This window comes from Suncus etruscus, chromosome 3 (assembly GCF_024139225.1).
Source record: "Suncus etruscus isolate mSunEtr1 chromosome 3, mSunEtr1.pri.cur, whole genome shotgun sequence".
Classification (NCBI taxonomy): domain Eukaryota; kingdom Metazoa; phylum Chordata; class Mammalia; order Eulipotyphla; family Soricidae; genus Suncus; species Suncus etruscus.
Genome location: NC_064850.1, coordinates 83,853,235 through 83,874,675, shown reverse-complemented (window position 1 = coordinate 83,874,675; position 21,441 = coordinate 83,853,235). Strand labels below are relative to the sequence as shown.

Here is a 21,441-nt window from a genome sequence, read left to right as displayed (position 1 = left end):
TCCTCTTTTATTCATTGATTCACAGTTATTCACCAATCATATTTATTAGAATTACATACTCATCTGTATGCTAGGGTTGATACTAGGTCTTCAGTGCAGGAATGGTAAAATTTTCACATTTCAGTGTATGAAATTGCTCCTGTCTTGGGGGACCATATGGGACTCTGGGGGATCGAACTGAGGTCCTTCCTAGGTTAGTGCTTGCAAGGCAAATGTCCTACCACTTGCAACACTGCTCCAGCCCCCCAACACAGTATATTTTTAAAAGATACCAAACACCTTGGGGCTATTTTCTGTTCCTAGCTTTATGTGTGAGGAGGAGTGATTAGACCAAAAACCTCTTTATATACAACTTCAAGGCTCTACTGTGTACTCTTTCTCTCTTCTCTCCCCCACCCTCTCTCTCATGTGTGCTCAGGGTTTACTCATGGCTCTGTGCTTAGGGAATTGCTCCTGACATTGCTTAGGTGATCATATGAGGTGCTGGGGATCCAACCAAAGTTGACTGTGTGGAAGGCAATTGCCCAACCTGCCCTAGTCCCAGAATTTTTCTCTGAAATTCATTTAGATTTTGGGATAAAATTACTTTGATTGGATAACCTATTAGAATGTGTTTATTTTGCCATTCACAGAGTTGAGCCTTAGACTGGAAAGGAAGGATGTGAAAAGAAGTACTCCTGGGAATAGAGCATTAAAGAGTAGCATTTGGGAGCTGATAGCCCCAGAGCAGTGTACTGAGGCATTGATATGAGGTCAGAGAAGTTTCATTATAGTGGTTACCATACCCTTACGGTGCCTACCATTAAAATAGATTCCATTACAGTGGCTACAATTACAGATACCATACTTGGACCTAGCAGTATAGATTGCTCAAATGATTTTATAAATGTTTAGCATTTACAAGCATGCAGCAACTTGTTAAGATGCTGATTTTTGGAGGCCAAGTCTAAAAGCCATCCATTACAGTTCTCTCAGGTTACTAATCTGTAGTATAAGGTATAAGTTATCTGTGCTTCATATTAAACCACAATGCTTATTTCTGGTTTTGGGAAGGGGAAAAAGAAGCAGGAGAAACTGAACAGAAATTAGACCACATACCCTCCTCCCCTAATCTTTGTTAGAATCACTGTGGTCTCATAGAGCTTTCAGAGAATTTCCCATGACAAATTCCCATGAAGTGTTAAATTCTTCATTCCTACTCTCCCATGACAAACATCGTAATCAACCAAATTCTTTTTGGCTAAGCATAGAACACAGACTCTGCACTCATAAATCTAAATTGGACTAGAAAATTACCTACCCGCCTTCTTCTGAATACTTATGACCGAATGCCAGGATGTCAGATGCTCGTCCACTTCCATCACAGACAACAACTGGCACTGGAGGGGTGTCTCGCAGGTACTCCAAGACAATTGAAATCACATTGGGTCCGCCTTCAACAATCAGGGCTACTACTGGAACACCTTGCCCAATTCCTGCAATCAAAAAGAAAAAAAAAAAAGAAAAAGAAAAGGAAGAAAAATGAAAAGCAAAACAAAAAAGAGAAAATAACACAAATCCAGCAAACCAAAGAGAAAAAAAAAGAGAAACAAAAAAGTATAAACTAAAATTACTGAGCACAGGGGAGTTCAGAACATATGAAAGGGAAATATTGAGTGAAAATCTATAGAACATACTTTAGCAGAGATTACCCATTTGAAAGTTTATTTGGCTTTGTTCTATTCCCACAACTACCCCAGAGCTAGTATGAGTTAAGGTATAGAGTACCAGATTTTTCTGGTTGGGGGACTGGAGAGTGTTAGGAATGAGAGAAAGTAATTGTTAGTAAAGAAAACATGGGCAGTAGCTAAAAAATTGGATGCTAAATTGATCTTTAAAAAGTATTGTATGTGTTCAATGGCACTGGTAGCTTTTTACCTTGTAAAGTTCTTCCAGTGCTTTATATATCTTAGATATTAACTCTTTATCACATAAACTGTGGAAATTATTTTCTACCACTCTGTGCAGTGTCTTTTTATTCTGGTCATCATTTCTTTTGAGGTACAGAAGCTTCTAATTTTGCAGGGGTGGGGTGGTGGGGGCTTTATACCCAGTGGTGCTCAGGGGATACTCCTGGCTTTGTGCTCAGAAATCACTCCTGGCAGGCATGGGAGATCACATGGTATGTCTGAATTTGAACCACTGTCTTTCCTGGAAGGCAAAAATGTCCTACCGCTGTGCTAGCTCTCCTATCCCAGAAGCTTCTTAGTTTGATGTAGTCTCATTTGTTTATTCTCTTTGCTCCCATTAGTTGGGCCAATAATAGTGAATTTTATTGACTTTGACTCTAGATTCAATGTCACAGTTCACAAAGTTCTACCTATGTTTTACACAATATAATTTATGAATTTAAGTCTAATATTGAGGTCTTTCATTCATTTTGATTTGACTTTTGAATGGTGATAGAAAAAGATCTGAGTTCATTTTTCTGTATACAACTGATTTAGTTTTCCCAACACCATTTTTTGAACTGACTTTACTTGCTTCACTTCATACTTTTTGCCTTCTAATCAATGATTAATAATGTTCTATAACTGAAGGTATATCTGCATCTCTATTCTATTTAATATAAATTTTTGTCCTATTTCAGCACCACACAATTTAGATTACTAAAACTTTATACTCTTGTTTGAAGTTAGGGAAAGAGAAGCCTCACATTTTCATTTTCCCTAGGATTGCTTTGTCTATTCAGGATGGGTAGTGTTAATACTCTATAAAATATAATAGCATTTTGTATGTCACTTACTTATTTATTTTTGGGTTTTGAGCCACACCTGATAGAACTCAGAGGTTACTACTTCTGGATCTGTGCTCAGAATTATTCCTGGCAGGATCAGGGAACCAAATAGGATGCTGTGGATCAAACCTGACTTAGCTGCATGTAAGGCAAATGCCCTACTTGCTGTGCTATGACCTAGCAGTTTTGGAAAATAATATGGACGCTTGTCATAAAAAGCTAGGAATTGAGTTAATCATCAATTCTACTTCTTGGCACCTACCCCTAAGAGTGCAAATATTTTAGTCAGAAAAGACATTTGCATTCCCATGTTTATTGTAGCATATGGGACACCAGGGGATTGAACCATAGTTCATCCTAGATTAGCACATGCAAGGCAAATGCCCTACCACTTGTGCCACCACTCCAGCCCCGGTGCTGGAATTTTTTAAGCCAGAAACCTTATCATTATAAGTTGTCTTATAAATTGTGGTGCTTAAAATAAAATAAAAAATGCCATCTCACTAAAATTATTGCCGTACTAAGAAAAAAACTCAATGTATTTTTATTAGACTATCAATACCAGCTAAGCCTAAAGGAATGTTTTAACTTGTTAATCAACCATTGATTTATGTAGAGGTTTATTTACTTACTTTAAATATTTTATTGACCTGCGGAGTCTCCGCCCTGCTCTGCTTCTTCTGAGGAAGCTGAGGACCTAAAGAGAACCCTGTCCTGTGCTCCTCTATCTTTCCTGAATCCTTCAAGCTCTCATCAGAGCCCTGGGAAGCGAACCCCCAAAAAACTGCATTCTGAAGCTACCCAGCGAGCAAGTGAGTGAGTAAGAAATGGCTGACTTTACAAGCCCAGAAAGGGGAAGCCGCTGAACTCTGCTGGAACTCAGATGCCAGCACCCCTATCTGTCTGTCTTCTGTGCTGTGCTCCATTTTCAGCCTGATTTCATCCTGTGGATGGCTCATCTGCGGATCGCTTGCCTTCCCTGGAGGTGAGTTTACAATCCCAGAAAGGAGAAGCCCCTGAACTCTGCTGGAATTCAGATGCCAGCACCCCTATCTGCCTGTCTTCTGTGATGTGCTCCATCTTCAGCCTGATTTCTTCCTGTGTGTGGCCCATCGGCAGAAGGCTTGCCTTCCCTGGAGCCTTCCCTGGAGGTGAGTTTACAAGCCCAGAAAGGGTGGAGCCAGAGGAGCACGGCCGCTCCACTTCACTTCCCGGCCATGCACATCATTTAGCCAATGAATATAACCACAACATGTAGAAAAACCCACAATACAAGTGTGACAATGGGTAAACAATACAGGTCGGCGCCAGACATAGAGAATGAAGATGGCAACTCTGATGACTTGAACATGACCAACCAACTAGTCAGTCTCTCAGATAAGGAGTTTAGAATCACAATATGGAAGATGTTCAAAGAACTCAAAGAAAGTATAGAAGAGAACACTAATAGGAATCAAGAGAATATGAAAATAGAAATAAGAAAAATCCAAATTGAAATTTCAGGTTAAATATCAGGTCTGAAAAACTCAGTAGATGAATTGAAGAAAAGCATGGTTGAGCTTTCCCAGGGGTTAACAGCAGCTGAGAATAGAATTAATACACTGGAAGATGAGATGAATAATCATTCCATACAGCAGGAGAAATTAGAAAAAAAGCCTTAAAGCAAACAATCAAACAATGGAAAAATTACTCAAAGAATGGGAACAGATGAAAATAGAAGTCTATGATAAGCTCAACAGAAAGAACTGAAGAATCATTGGAATCCCAGAGACCCAGGAAGAAAATCTCCAGGAAGAATCAACAGTCAAGAACATCATTAAAGAGAAACTACCAGAGCTAATGAATACATGTGATCAAATCCTGCATGCCCAAAGAGTACCAATTAAAAGAGACCCCAGAAAAAACACCCCAAGACACATCCTCTATCCCACAGATAGAGATAGAATTCTGAAAGCAGCAAGATTGAAAAGAGAAATTACATTCAAGGGAATATCCTTGAGATTTACTGCAGACCTGTCACTGGAAACACTCAAGGCCAGAAGGCAGTGGTGGAGCATAGTGACAAAACTTAATGAAATAAATGCTTCACCTAGAATACTGCACCCAGCAAAACTCACTTTCAGGTTGAAGGAACAATACATGGTTTCACAGACAAACAACAGCTCAGAAACTTTACAGACTCAAAACCATTCTTAAAAGAAAAACTGAATGGTCTAATTTAAGACAAGACTGACCAACAGACACACCAAACTTCGATATAAAGATAGCACTAACTCCCAGGACAATTCTTTCTCTCAATGTCAATGGACTAAATGCAGCAGTTAAGAGACATAGAGTGGCTAAATGGATCAAAAAACTCAATCCAACCTTCTGCTGCCTACAAGAAATGCACCTGAATAGTCAGAACAAACATAGACTCAAAATAAAAGGCTGGAGGAAAATCATCCAAGCAAACAATACCCATAAAATAGCTGGAGTAACCATACTAATATCAGATGATGCAAACTTTATACTTAGGAAAGTTGTAAGGGATAAAGATGGACATTTTGTATTAATCAAGGGATAAGTACAGCAGGAAGAAATCACTCTCCTAAACATATATGCACTGAATGAGGGGCCAGCAAAATATTTAATAAAATTGTTGACAAATCTGAAAAATAATATCAATAACAACACAATAATTTGTGGGAGACCTCAACACGGCATTGTCAACACTTTACAGGTCAACCAGATTGAAACCCAACAACAATATACTAGACCTGAAAAGAGAAATGGAAGAAAGAGGCCTAAGAGATATATACAGGACACTCCACCCCCAGAAGCCTGGATACACATTCTTCTCTAATGTACATGAGACATTCTCCAGGATAGACTACATGCTAGCACATAAAACATACCTCCATAATATAGAAAGGATAGAAGTTTTGCAGGCTAACTTCACTGACCACAAGGCCCTGAAATTATATGTGAACCACAAAGGGACACAGAAAAAAAACTTTAATACCTGGAAGTTAAACAGCCTAATACTGTGGGTCCGAGATGAAATCAAAGAGGAAATCAAAACCTTCCTAGAAACAAATGACAATGGAGACACAAACTAGCAGAACCTATGGGACACAACAAAAGCGGTACTGAGAGGAAAATTTATAGCTTTGCAATCACACATCAGGAAAGAAGAAGGGCCGTACCTGAATAGCTTAATGACGCAGCTCATAGAATTAGAAAGTACTCAACAAAAAGACCCAAAAATAGGGAGACAGAAGGAAATAATAAAGCTGAGAGCAGAAATCAATGAAGTGGAAACCCGAAAAAATCCAAAAGATCAACAAAAGCAGAAGTTGGTTCTTTGAAAAAATAAACAAGATTGATAGACCACTGGCAAAATTAACAAGAAAAAGATATCAAGGGAATCCAGATAGGAAAGGAAGAAGTCAAGCTCTTGCTATTTGCAGATGACATGATACTCTACCTAGAAAACCCTAAAGTCTCTACAAAAAAGCTTCTAGAAACAATACTCATATAGCAAGGTGGCAGGCTACAAAATTAACACACAAAAATCAATGGCCTTTCTATACACCAATAGTAATAAGGAAGAAATGGACGTTAAGAAAACAACCCCATTCACAATAGTGCCACACAAACTCAAATATCTTGGAATCAACTTGACTAAAAATGTGAAGGACTGATACAAAGAAAACTATAAAACTCTGCTCCAAGAAATATGAGAGCACATGCAGAAATGGAAGCACATACCCTGCTCTTTGATTGGCAGGATTAACATCATTAAAATGGCAATACTCCCCAAAGTATTGTACACATTTAATGCGATCCCTCTAAAGATCCCCATGACATTCTTCAAAGAAGTGTATTAGGCACTTTTGAAATTCATTTGGAACAATAAACACCCTAGAGTGCTAAAGCAATTATTGGGAAAAAGAATATGGGAGGAATTACTTTCCCCAACTTTAAACTTTACTACAAAGCAATAGTTGTCAAAACAGCATGGTATTGGAATAAAGACAGGCCCTCAGATCAGTCGAATAGGCTCGAATACTCAAAGAATGTTCCCCAGACATACAATCACCTAATTTTTGATAAAGGAGCAGGATATCCTAAATGGAGCAAAGAAAGCCTTTTCAACAAGTGGTGTTGCAGAACTGGCTAGCCACTTGGAAAAATTGAACTTAGACCCCTAGCCAACATCATGTACGAAGGTTAAATCCAAATGGATGAAAGACCTTGATATCAGACCTGAAACCATAAGATATATAGAACAACACATAGGTAAAACACTCCATGACATTGAGACTAAATGCATCTTCAGGAGGAAACTGCACTCTCCAAGCAAGTGAAAGCAGAGATTTAACAGTTGGGAATATATTAAAACGAGAAGCTTCTGCACCTCAAAAGAAATAGCACCCAAGATACAAGAGCCCCCCACTGAGTGGGAGAAACTATTCACCCAATACCCATCAGATAAGGGGCTAATCTCCAAAATATACAAGAAATATACAGAAAAAATATACAGAAATTTACAAGAAAAAATCTACTCCCATCAAAAAATGGGGAGAAGAAATGGGCAGACACTTTGACAAAGAAGAAATAGAAATGGCCAAAAGACACATAAAAAAATGGTCCACATCACTAATCATCAGGAAGATGCAAATCAAAACAACTATGAGGTACCACCTCACACCCCAGGGATTGGCACACATCACAAAGAATGAGAACAAGCAATGATGGCAGGGATGTGGAGAGAAAGGAACTCTTATCCACTGCTGGTGGGAATGCCGTCTAGTTCAATCTTTATGGAAAACAATATGGAGATTCCTCCAAAAACTGGAAATCGAGCTCCCATATGACCCAGCTATACCACTCCTAGGAATATACCCTAAGAACACAAAAATACAATACAAAATCCCTTCCTTACACCTATATTTATTGCAGCACTATTTACCATAGCAAGAGTCTGGAAACAGCCAAGATACCCTTCAACAGATGAATGGCTAAAGAAACTGTGGTACATATACACAATGGAATATTATGCAGCTTTCAGGAGAGATGAAGTCATGAAATTTTCCTATACATGGATGTACACGGAATCTATTATGCTGAGTGAAATAAGTCAGAGAGAGAGAGAGAGAAAGACACAGAATGGTCTCACTCATCTATGGGTTTTAAGAAAAATGAAAGACATTCTTGTAATAATAACTTTCAGACATAAAAGAGAAAAGAGCTGGAAGTTATAGCTCACCTCATGAAGCTCACCAAAAACAGGAATGAGTTTAGTTAGAGAAATAACTAAGTTTCAAAATATCCTAATAATGAGAATGTATGAGGGAAACAGAAAGCCTGTCTAGAGTACAGGCGGGGGCTGGGTTGGGAGGAGGGAGATTTGGGACATTGGTAATGGGAATGTTGCACTGGTGGGGGTGGTGTTCTTTACATGACTGAAGCCCAAACACAATCATGTATGTAATAAAGTTGTTTAAATAAAAAAAAGTAATTATGATTTTCTCAATAAGTATCTAAAAAAAAAACAAAACATAAACCACATTACTCAAAAATTTTGTTGAATTCAGCAATCATTTATGTAACACCCACTAAATATAACTTATTTTATCTAAGAGACGACTCAACTTATGTGAGGCCTGAACTTACCTAATTAGAGAAAACTTCCACACGCAAAAACAAAAAGAGTGAGAAAGAGAATTTACAAGTTCAAAGTTTGGCATAGGAGAGTGAATGTAATATTTAAATGTAAATTTAAATGAAATTAAATCTCGAGTTAAAATTTAAAAAATTAAATTCACAAAAAAATAAAAAATATTTTATTATATCGTTTTATAAAACTTTTTTATTAAGGTACTGTGATTTACAAAATTACATATACCGTAGTTCAGTTTCGGTTATATAGTATTCCAACATTAATTTGTTTTTGTATCAATTTCCCTCCACCAATATCTCCAAACATCCACTCTCAACTCCGTCTTTTGACAGGCCCATGTTTAAGTTTGGTTGTTGAACTCTGGATCCAAAACTTTCAGTTTTGTTGGTTCTGGGATTCAAATCTATAGAAACTCAGCTCAGCCTAACAGCCTATGTGTCCAAGGTTCATGTCTCCTACTTCACTTCTTGTAGGATACTTTTTACTCTTTACACTACAGTTTCTTAGGTCTATCTATTTCTAATCATAAGATATGAGCATTATTATTGATTATTAACAGCATAACAGTCAAATTAATGTACCCAAGAGACAAAGTATCGGTATCTGCTATTGCTGCATTCACATCTTAGCCAGGTATTGGGCACACTGAATTGAGCTGAAATGAGGGTTTTCACAGACTCTTCCTAAGGCATTTAAGTTACACATGTTTCTATTGATGATGTTTATTGAAACTTACTTAGGAAAGAGTTCATGTTCAACTGAGAATATGGGTTTTTTACAGAGTAGAAAAAGCAAGAAAAGAGAGACAAGAATGCGAGTTATATATTTTTAAGGAAAAACACAAGCTTGAAGAGCAAGCCTATGAACAAACTTGAAGGACAAGCCTGTGAATGCTGTTTTTAAATAAAAATTGCCCAACATCAATCTTTTATATATAACTTAAAATATTAAATAAAACAATATGTTAATAAAAATAAATGTTGGGGCTAGAGAGATAGCTCCAGCGGTTAAGCGTCTGTCTTGCATGTGGCTGACCCACATGGGACCCGGATTTGATTCCTGGCATCCATATGATTCCCCGAGTCTGCTAGGAGCAATTTCTGAGCACAGAGCCAGGAGTAACTCCTGAGCACCACTGGGTGTGGCCCAAAAACAAAACAAAACAAAAAATCAGAAGAAATAAATGCCTGAGATGAAAAAGAAATTAACTTCATTTTAAATGACCTTTCAGTATCACCAGAGGTCAATTTTGCATGATTTTTCTCTCTCTACCTACCCAGAGGGCATTGAGCAGAATTATGAACTGGATATGTAGGTGCACAAAAGAGCTATCTTAAAAAAGAAACTTCTCAAATTTTAGAACAAACTTGTGTAAATATGAACATAGAAAAGTCCTTTAGTCATCTCTTTTCTCCTTCATTCCCCTCATGTTACAGTTTTATCTTATACCAAGAAACTGCTTGCTTTTGACAAGTAATATTTTGGGAATTGAATTTTTTCTTCTATGAGTAAGTGATTTTATTTGGTTTGTGTGACCTGTTTTACTCCTAAGCAAAATATACACACTTAGTTCTCTCATAATGCCTTATCTCTTCTCAAGTTAGTGTTTTTGCAAGGTTTAATTTTCATCCTCAAGTAAGGTTTGAATGTCAGTAGCATGACAATCGGTGCTGTTTTATCATTTTGAAATGATAAGGAAATAACAACGTAGACAAGGCAAGATGCCAAGATTTTTTTGTTTCCTAAGAGTGGGGGAGAGAAAAATGACCCTTAATCTCATCAGAGTGTTCCGTGCATGAGAGGTTTTGAGAATTATTCCTAGAATCCCACAGATGAAAGCGAAAGGTCTTTTTACTTCTGTTTTACCCAGAATCCTTTAGTGACTTAGACAATAAATCAATTGAAAACTGCTTGGTTGTCTGTGTAGAAAAAACTTTCCTCTTACTGCTGATTATGAGGATTAAGTAAATTCCTGCTGAGTTACTATTGAGATAAAAAAAAAAAAACTAACTTGTAATGTTAATACAACACATTTCCTTTGGAAATTTCAGCCATAAAAAAACAAACATCCTATCATAGATTTGTATTTTTATATGTCTCTGGAGAAGGATAATGTCTTTCCAATGTTTAAAGTTGTATTATGAGATATTAACTAAAGTATATAATATTAAATTTTACCCTTTGCTTTATTTTAGCAAATGTTCTATATTGCTTCATATCAAGGGATATTCTGAATATTTTATGTGTGATATATTTATATGTTATAAATATAAATATATATTTATATGTATATAAGTAATAGATTTTTCTAAGAAAGGCCATTATCAAATGATGAGTGGAAACTTTACTAAAACTCACTGATGAACTGTGTTTGGCTCAGTATACAATGAAGATAAAAGTCTTAAAACAAACCTTCTAAAGTGTCCAGCATACCCATAGGCAAGAGGGCTGTAATACTCTCTCCCTTTTTTTTGGGGGGGGGGTTTTGGGCCACACCCGGTAACACTCAGGGGTTACTCCTGGCTATGTGCTCAGAAGTTGCTCCTGGCTTGGGGGACCATATGGGACACCGGGAGATCGAACCACAGTCCGTCCAAGGCTAGCGCAGGCAAGGCAGGCACCTTACCTTCAGCGCCACCGCCCGGCCCCACTCTCTCCCTTTTAATAGAATGTCTAAGGACAAAAAGAATCATTTGAGAAGAGTAACTTGTCAGTTCACTTCCTACCGATGTATTTGTCAAGTATACCAAATTGTTATGTTCTCTGGAAATATTTTAGATGATCATATTTTCTATATTTGTTTATTTTGTTTTGTTTTTGGTTCCCGAGTCACACCCAGCAGCTCTCAGGGGTTACTTCTGGCTCTACACTCAGAAATCATCCCTGACAGGCTCAGGGGACCACATGGGATGTCGGGATTTGAACTACTGTCCTTTTGCGTGCAAGGCAAACGCCCTATCTCCATGCTATCTCTCCAACCCAATATTTTCTATATTTGGAATGAAGATAATATCATTTACAATCATAAAGCAACCAGATTAATTCACACACACATATATGTGTATATATATATATAAACATATTTCAGTGCTTAAAACTAAGTGGAGTAAAGTATTGAAATACTAGCTAATAAAGAAGCTCAGGAGTATAGCAGAAAGAGTATTTGTCTTGCACATGACCAAGCCAGCTGTGATACCAGAATTTTATGTAGTCTACAGAGTACTACCAGAAATAATTCCTGAGTGCAGAGTCAGGAGTAATCCCTGAGCATTGCTGGTTGTGACCTCCAAACAAAAAAAGTACCATCTATATTTTGTGGGGAGCATATCAAACTGTACTCATTCCTGGCTCTGTACTCAGAGATCACTCCTGGTGGCCTTGGGGAACCTCCAAGAACCAAAACTTGGTCAAGCATCTTATCTCTTTAACACCATCATCTACTCTTTCACAAATTATAACAGTAAAATTTTCCTATATTTATAATTTTCCCTTTTTTCAGTGAACATACAAAAAACAAAGATGTCATAGACAATGGAAGATTATATAAATCAAGAAAACACATTTTAACCTTATTTGTGGGTGATAGAGAATAAAATGATGCCAAAAGTTATCATTTTATATATAAACTAAACTATACTTACAAGCGGATACATATACATGTGCATAAATACATACACTTTGCCTTTGTTTCTTATAAAATGATCCAGAAATGTTATTTAAAGCAGTGATATTTAGCAATGGTTTTGAAGACAAAAGTCTTTAAATGTTTTGTGAATTTGATGTAAACTACTAAACCTTTCTCCAGATAAGAGCACAAATGTATTAAGTATAAAATGTTTTTAAGGGGTCGGGAAGGTGGCGCTAGAGGTAAGGTGTCTGCCTTGCAAGTGCTAGCCAAGGAAGGACGGCATTTGATCCCCCAGCATCCCATATGGTCCCCCCAAGCCAGGGGCGATTTCTGAGTGCTTAGCCAGGAGTAACCCCTGAGCATCAAACAGATGTGGTCCCCCCAAAAAATATGTTTTTAAGCAATTGTAAAGGTTTCATGAATCCTTGAAGCTTATATTTAGAAAGTTCACTAATAAAGTCCTAAAATCCCATCCTCAGTTGAATACAATGAAGAGTAAGATCCACATTTTGTTAAAGCTCCACCGAGATTCCTAACAAGATAGATTCTAGAATGGGTAGTCAAAGAAAACTTGATGCCCCTCATGAATTATACCACTTTAACACTCAGTTGTATTGAATGTTTAAACCAATGTTTTCCTAATTAGGTGATCCAATCCACCATACATCAGAGGACACTGGAATGTGGGGTACAACTGTGGGATGTTTTCTATTTGTTTATTTAAAGAATGTATATTTCCAGAAGGACAGTGTAATGTTTATTTTTCTGAAAAGGCAGTGGACCACCTTGGGAACTGTCATGGAGCAAAGCACTGTCTTGAGAATAACTTTTTTCCCCTATGCTACCTTCTCTCTTTTCCTAGTGTTTCCTATTTTCTTCTATTTATTCTTTCTAAGTGACATTTGAACAGGATATTAAGAAATAGTTACAGAAAGTTACCAGTTAGAATCTGTAATGTATGACATTTTTAGTAAAAAAAAAATAGCATTAAAAACTCTAAAGAGAGTCAGAATGATGGTACAGTAGGTAGGGTGCTTGCCTTGCATGTGGCATCTCCAGCACCTCAGAAGGTCTCCAAAGCACAACCAGGAATGATCCCTGACTAGAGAGCTAGAAGTAAAACACAAACACCGCTGGGGCATGCCCCCAACACTAAAAAAAAAGACAAAGAATTTTTTTTATTGGTGGCATAAAGAAAATATTTAAAAGGCCTGACAGTACTACAGGGATTAAGGCATTTGCGTTGTATGCAGTCATACTAGTTCAATCCCAAAATCCACATGGTCTTTCCCAAATTGTGGGCATGGTTTCTGAAGTCCCATGATCACTGTTTGTGATGGTCACATAATTGCCTGCACCTCATAACTGGCCAGATGTCTTTGGGCATTTGCACTGAACACAGTTTAGTTGGTTGAGAATCATGGATGAGTCCCTTAGGACTCCTGAGTACTGGCTAGGAAGCCACCATCAAAAAAAATTAGGGAACTCACCAGGTATATTCAGGTCCATTTTTTTTCCACACAAAAAACATATATTTGAGTATTGTCACAAACTCATGCTGTGTTTAGCTAAACTTACTGACCATTCACAAAAAGCATAATTACATAGATTTACAGTATATGTACTTCATTTTTTAGGTAAAAATTTCATGAGCTCTCATGAATATTTAGTCATTGGTTTTGGGTGGAAAGTAGGTTACTTCTTTAATTGATTGAAACACTTTTTCATTTTTTAACAGAACCAGAGACTTGCAATAGTTCACAGAGATTTCTATTCTAATTAATTTTAGAGTAAGATAGAGCTGCTTAAGCAAGACGAGACACAGAATATCTTAATATACTGTAGTTTACAAAAGAAAATGATAGAAATCTTTGCTTTACTAAGGAAAGAACAAGCCTATGAAAAACTAGACATGATATAAGAAAAATAAAAGCACTCAATTAATAGTTCTCAGTCTTTTATGGAAGCTGATATTTTCTATCTTTATTCCAATGTCTTGAAGGTAAGCTATAGTATTTACTTAAGGCAACAAAACTGTATCTGAATGTGTCTCATCTGACTTAGAAATAGAAAATAAACAGAAATATCTTTTAGAATATCTTTTTGATTTGCCTAACCCAATAGAGCCAAATTTGAGCCATCCAATCCTGTATGTTATTTTTTGTATGATTTTTGTCAATATAATTATAATCTTAAATTGGTGCTTAGGAAAATATTTAATATAACACAGCAAGCTAACTATTAAATAGTCAAAATAAAACATTTTTAGTCAGATTATATTTACCCTTTTCTATAGGAAGAAATTGCTTAAATTATGGCTAGGAATTTCCCCTGATGTTTGGTTTCCTATGGTAAGTATTCCCAAACCAGGTTAGGATGAGAAAGAGATAAAATTAATGTGGATTTCTTAACTGCCTATTTGTCATTTATCAACCTCTATAAAAACTCATTAATATTTAACTTAGTTCTCTCGCCTTCATTGATATTCTTTCTATATTTAAAGCTACTCTAAATATTCAAGAATAATCACAATGTATATTTTCTCTTGACATTTGAAAGCTCAACAGATTTGGCTGGAGTTATGGGGTTATCCAGATACAGAAAATGGAGGTTTTAGATTAATAAGAGGCAGTGGTAAAAGACTGAAAACTGATGGTGCATAACATTTCTTATCCTAAAGATGTAAAATGTAACATACATTAAATCAATATGTGAACTTCCTTTTGCCAGTTTTCAGTATGGCTCAACTAATTCATTTTATGCATTATTAACAGTGCAGATATTTTTCTAGCAAACCTGTACTAGCATTTGCCAGCTAATTTTCAATTTCGTTTTCCTGTTTTTGCCTTTCCATCTGATAACTGGGAATGAGTGAATTGAATAAGAATTCTAACCCAGCTAAATAGATCAGTGTGCCATGTACTAGAAATGCCTACCATGTCCTTCTCATGTACATTCTTTGATGAGATAACTGAGCTATTCATAGCATGGAAGGGAAATCTTATTTTTTTATTTATTTTCAAATTCCCTGGATGAATGAGAGGTGGATCCCTGATGAGCCATACTTGCCTTTTTGAAATGCAGATCGTATAAATAATAGGAGTGACTGGGAGGTGTACAGACTGGGCAGTGGAGCCTCTATTAGTGGTGGCTTTGATGGAACCTCCATCACAAAGTAAATAAACAAGCAAAGAAGAAAGGAAAGAGGGGGGTTTGAGGAGGGTATTACAAAGGAGAGGTCATGTTGCCTGAGTGAAAGAGAAAGGGTGTGAGTTCATGAGGGAGGGAAAGGAAAAGGGAGAAGAAGGAATAGAAGGAGAGGGAGAGAGGGAGCAGAAGGGAAAGTGAGGAAGAAAAAGAGGAAAAAGAGGAGGAAGGAGAAGAGGAGAGATGAGTGGGAGAGAGGGGCAAAGGAAGATGGAGAGAAGAATGAGGGAAAAGAGGGAGAAATGAGGAAGGACAAAGGGTGAGAAAGGAAGGAGAAGAGAGAGTTCAATTTCCACCAGAGGATTACTGGTGACTTTTCAGTCTCAGTTGTAGTTATTTGCCTTTAGTTCTTGTGGAGTCCCCACTAAACTAAGAGCCAGAGGCAAATAGGCATTTTCATGCCTTTTTTCTGGAAAGGACTAGCTAGTAAGTATTTCAGGCTTACTGCAGGCCAAGCAGTAATCAGTCAAAAGAGAGCACATTGTGTGAATAGTTTTTGTAAGAAAACAAATTTCTAAGGAAATTTTAGAGATTACTTTCAAAGCACAGCTTTGCACTACTAGTAAAAAAAAATAGAATTTTTATTTAATCTCAAATTTGAATTTAATGTAGCTTTCCTATGTTACCAAATATTCTTTTGCTTTATTTTCAGACATTTAAAAAGGAATAAAACATTTTTAGCCATTAGGGTGGGTCAATGTTTTCCAACTTTCCTATATACACATCATTGTTTCCTTATAAAGACTTTATCTATTTTAAATTCATCTTTCTTTATTATTGCCACATTTTTTCCCAAGTTCACTTCTGCAGGTTTTAAGAAAGTCTTCATTTATTACTAATCATCCAGAAGGTTTTCATGTTCTATTTTCTTATCATGAAGATATTATCAGAGAAAGAAAAAAAATTGTGGGTCATCGTATAAATTCAATTTGGAACAACTGAGACATGGGCAGGACATTTGGGCTTAAGAGACAATATTCATAGGTTGGAGAGAAAGTATAATAGGTGTTTGCCTTGAATACGGTCAACTTGGGTTTTATCCTTGGCACCCCATAGGATTCACCAAACCTGCCATGAATGATGCCCGATGGAAGAATCAGGAGTAAACTCTGAGCACTGCCAGGTGAGGTCCAAAAACAAAACACTCAAAACAACAACAACAAAAAAAAAGGAGAAGCAATATTCAGGTTGTAATTGATGATAAACAATCTCTCTGAGGAGGTCTCAGAAGAGTCTATTTTAGAGCATAATTAATGCTCATGTGGGAATTCTTATTACCAGTACAAGGTAAGCACTCTGCTTTAAAGAGAGAGGAGTTGTTTCTGTGGTAAACTGAGAAATTTTAATTAACTATGCAAAAAGTTTAAAACAAGCTTTTGTAGCGTGTTCAGAAGTGGAGTAAGTAATCTCTGCATTATGTGTGTGTTTACTTCTTAAAGAGCAGCTTCATCTTCTCCATCACAGGTTGGTGGGAACACCTGCATGTTCCTTTCCAGACCTGATCTCAGGTATGGACACAATCCCATTCCAGGCTCAACCTGTGCCTCACTCATTTTCTCAGATGAAGTTTTTTCTTTGCCCTGTTCTAGACTCACTCCCAGGATGGCTTTCAGTCCTAGTTGATCTCCTGTTGCTTTCCACTTTCCTTTTCAGCCAGTCACATTCTCAACCAGTGATTTTTCAGCCTTTATGCAACTTAGGACCAGCATTGTCTATGGTTTATGGGCTGGAGGTTAAAAGCCACACAGTCTGTCTTACCTGCCTACCACTATAGTCTTTGACAGCATGGCTTCTCTTCACTTCTTAAACCATCTAAAATGCATATTCTTAAATGCATATTCTCAATTTACATTTTTGAACTCTAAAAAAGTCTCTAAAATGAAGTTGGTACATATTAGCAACAATTGAGTTCTTATTTAAAACAGAAAAACAGAGACTGTGGTCTAATAAGAATGGCATGTTTTTTGTTTTTTGTTTTGTTTTGTTTTCCCCATATTTTGCTGGGCCTATGCAAACAATGGCGATTGCAACTTTCACACCTTTACTACTGTATTTTTTTAAACACTTATCCTTTAAGAAAGAAAAATACCAGCTTACTGAACTTAAAAAAAAATAACTGTAGTAGAATGCCTGTTTCAAATACAGGCAGGGAATGGGAAGGAGGGAGGGTGGCATTGGGGGTGGAAATGTTGCACTGGTGAAGGGGGGGTCTTCTGTTTGTGACTGAGACCCAACTATAATCATGTTTGTAATCATGGTGCTTAAATAAAAAATTTAATAAAATAAAAGAATAGCATGGTTTATAAAAGAACATCAATATAAAGCTTCTTATTTATATTTATTGAGATCATAAAATATTTCTACCCTAAATGAACATTTACTCATGAAGATAGAAGAAACTGAATGCTTATTTAATGTTTAAAACAAAAGGATGTGCTGATCAACAATTCAAAACAGGCATATAATACACAAACAAATAATATATGTAGCAAGACAAATTCCTTTATCTTGTGTCCAAAAGGCTAAATTTCTGCTTTGGGTAGATAACATTTTGTTATCACTCCCCAACATTCTTCCCATGGGCCTTTTCTCAATGTGTCTGTATAAATATTTTGTCTTCTGTGTGTTGAACAAAGTTGTAAATGCCATATAACAAAGTCCACAAACTGATTTTAAATAAATTATGTTAATAAACTAGCTGACTTAATCAGTGTAAAACACTTTTCCCTTATGACTAGCAGCTCTAAAATATTCTATTACTGTCCATATAATATCAAGATATCCAAGCAACACTTCAAGTGAATCCTTCCAACTGAAAGAGAACTGCCAATCCCCTGTGTATTATTTTCATCAAAGAGTTGGCATTATCTTTTCCAAAACAGAGTAATAGAAACTCTGAAAACAAAGCAGTAGCTCTCTTCTCTGTTCAAAATCCACATCAGAAGGCATTCCATGTCTTCTCAAATATAAGGGATCAGAGTGGTTTTAACTTGCTTACTCTGCCTCAGTCTTCTTGGCATCTGACTACTTGATAAAGCCTGAGATTCCCTAAGTTTCTCCAGACTGTCTACAGTCAGGTGGAGAGCAGAAGGTTTATCGGAGCTATTGCCTAATTCTGGGGAGTCATTATTCCACAGATTTAAAACCTATGTCAGCTAACATGTCCTCCAGCTAAAATGGTATCTTGGGTTCCATCATGTGCTTCTTTTATTTCTCAAATAGTTCAGAATTTGGATAAGGAAGAGAGGTATTATTTACTGTGGCTTCCCAGAAAGACCAACAGTCTTCAAAATCCAGTTCAAATGCTGCCAATTCCTGAGGCCCTTCTTTACTCCCTCAGGCACTATTCATTATTCATTCCTTTGTAGTCTCATTGTTGACTTTAAAATATAAAACATTTTTATTCTTTTTGCAGTTACTTGGTTCTACTTTCCTTTGATGAAAGTTTTCTTCACTAAATTATACAGTCTGGGATAGAGACCCCCTCCTCTCTTAGACAACATTCTGGGTCCCACAGAGCATTTCTCTTTAGTTCAAACATTTGCTTGTGAAATCAAAGCTAAAGTCGGCTATGCCTCAGGTCTGGTCCTAAGGACTAGCACCATTTAAGCCATGAAAGGAACTGTGGGGTTGGAGCCATAGTACAGTGGAGATAGGGCTTGCATGTGGCCAACCACAACCACAATTGGGGTTTAATCTCTAGCATTCCATAGGTCCCCCAAAGTTGCCAGGAGTCATTCCTGAACAGAAAGCCAGGAGTAATCTCTGGACACCACCTGGTGTGATACAGAGATCAACAACAAAAAATCAGGAAGGGACTGGATCTCACATCTGATAAGAGTGAAGATAACAGTTATTTAAATGGTATTCTTCTCAGGAAATATGTAACTACTGGGCTTCAGTGATGATTAGAGACCAAGAGAGCATCATACTGAGAGTCTAGGTGTTTTCCAAAGTGGGTACTATACCCCCTGGAGGTTGCTGGAGCAGGAGGTAGCCACATTAATACAATTGGGAGCCCTTTCTGTTGGCTCAGTTATAAAAAGGGAGACATGAGTGTTTCAATGGGAACACTGAGTATGTTTTATTTTTCCTGTAAAGGGGGCAGTGAGTTAAAGAAGTTTGGGAATTTCTAGCTTCAGACAGACTCAAATAGCCAGTTTCAGTTTATCTGTCCTGTACTTTCAAATCAAACCTGTGCATTCCTCAGCATTCGACCCAGCTGAAGTGACTGACAATGTGCTGCTTCAATGGGGAAAAATATAAACAAAGGTTTGCATTCTTCTTGTTAAAGTGTGCTGCTAAAAGCCATTATTTGCTGCAGTTGAAATAAATGGGTGAACTATATGGCTGAAATGGAAACTGACTTTTCTCAAAAATGATTTTTTTTAGCAGTCCAGATGCTTTGGGCTAACATGGTCCTTCATTCCTCACCAAGATTACTAAAATAGTTGCCATTCTATTATATGATGCCAAAAAGGGCACAGATTATACTGTCTACTAATGGTATTTAATCAATTACTGGTGTATATTTGAGAAAATGTGTATCGGTGTATATCTGACATATTTTTTCAATAGAAAATGTGACAAGTCCAGTCTGATTCAGTATTTACTGAGATAATCTTTAATAATAAAAAAGGAGTTAGGTTAGGGGGCTCTGACTCCAAGTTTCTGTGAGGAGGTGATTTCTTCGCCATGATACATTTACTCTCTTCACATGCAGAACTGTGTAGGTAGATTGGTGATGAAATTCTGTGTCATATTTATTGACTGAACAAAATAAATTCACTAAAAATCTTTCAATACAGGAAATTTTGTTTATTTCTTCCATTTCTAAAACTAGTGTCAGTAGTAATGATTGGTAGAAGTACCTGCTGTAGGCCCAGATTTCTCACTTAGTGCGCTATCTTGGGGATAAGGTGTGTTAATGAAGCCATCTGCTCCCTCTTCTTCCTTCTCTCCCTACTAAGTAATTATTTGTATCAATTAGATCATTAATAAAATGATTGTTTGAACAACCTCTGATTGACTCTGGTGTCTAGCTCTCATTCTGTTTTAATTTTATCCTATCCACAGTAAGGGATAATTTATTAAATGACTCAATTTCCACAGCCTCAACTGAAATACTGCCATTTCTGATGTTAGGGTTAGAGTAAGGGTTGGGGTTAGCAAATCTAAAAAAAAAAAAAAAAAAAAAAAAAAAAGCCTAGAGTCTCTGGCTAAAATTGAAAAATAAACTTATTTTTCATTTGTAAACATGGCTTTTTCAAAAAAACAATATCATTTCTTAAAAGGAAATGACAACTGAGACACTTAAAAATAAAAAGCTAATTCCAGGACAAAGAGACGGTGCAGTAGGTAAAGTGCTTTGCATGGGGTTAGCCCAGGTTTAATCCTGGAACCCAGTATTATCCTCTGAGAACTGCAGATGAGTAATACCTGTGAACAGAGCCTGGAGTAAGCCCTGATCACTACTAAATGTGACCCCAGATCAAAATAAATAAATAAATAAGCTAATATCAAATGGATCTCAAAAACAGTTGCTAATGAATTTCTAGGCAGCAGGACATGAAGTCAGATGCAGAAAAGTAACCAAGAGCAATTGAGTAAGTGCAGCTTCTCCCTAAACTAAGCAAGTAGTGGCTGTTGGGGCCTTAGTTAGGTAGATTTCATATGTGTATATAATTCTTTAACTGAGATACTATTATCTGATTTTATATTTTACTAGTAAAAGAACTGAGGCATAAAGAATAAACAGCACATTTAAAACTGGGTTTTAGTAATAGACCTGTTAGGAAATATAGATTGTTTTTTATGGGTGAGTGGGGTGGGCCACATCCAAAAGTGTTTAGGACTTATTTCCAGGTCTGTGTTCAGGGATCACTCTTGCAAGGGCACAGGGGGACTATACAGGGTGTTAAGAAATCCAACCCAGATTGACTGCATTCAAGGAAACCGCCCTATTATTGCTCTGATCCCAGGAAATGTCATGAATTCCACTCTGTACTTTCCTAGATTGTATCTTATGAGATTGTCCATATAACTTACCATATAAATACTAGAGCACTTCTGTACAGAAATAGGTCATAATTTCTAAGTACTCAGGAATTAGATGTATATACCAGAATTACTTAGTTCTGGACAAATTATATAATCTTTCTA

The 21,441-nt window shown here is 36.8% G+C and overlaps 1 protein-coding gene across 1 annotated transcript in view; it reads right to left on the bottom strand.

Moving 5' to 3' along the window:
- TRPM3 (transient receptor potential cation channel subfamily M member 3) overlaps positions 1-21,441 on the bottom strand; it is a 621,182-nt gene that overhangs the window by 270,247 nt on the left and 329,494 nt on the right. The window contains 1 exon segment of the mRNA XM_049770922.1: positions 1,301-1,475. Coding sequence (XP_049626879.1) covers positions 1,301-1,475 — 175 coding nt within the window.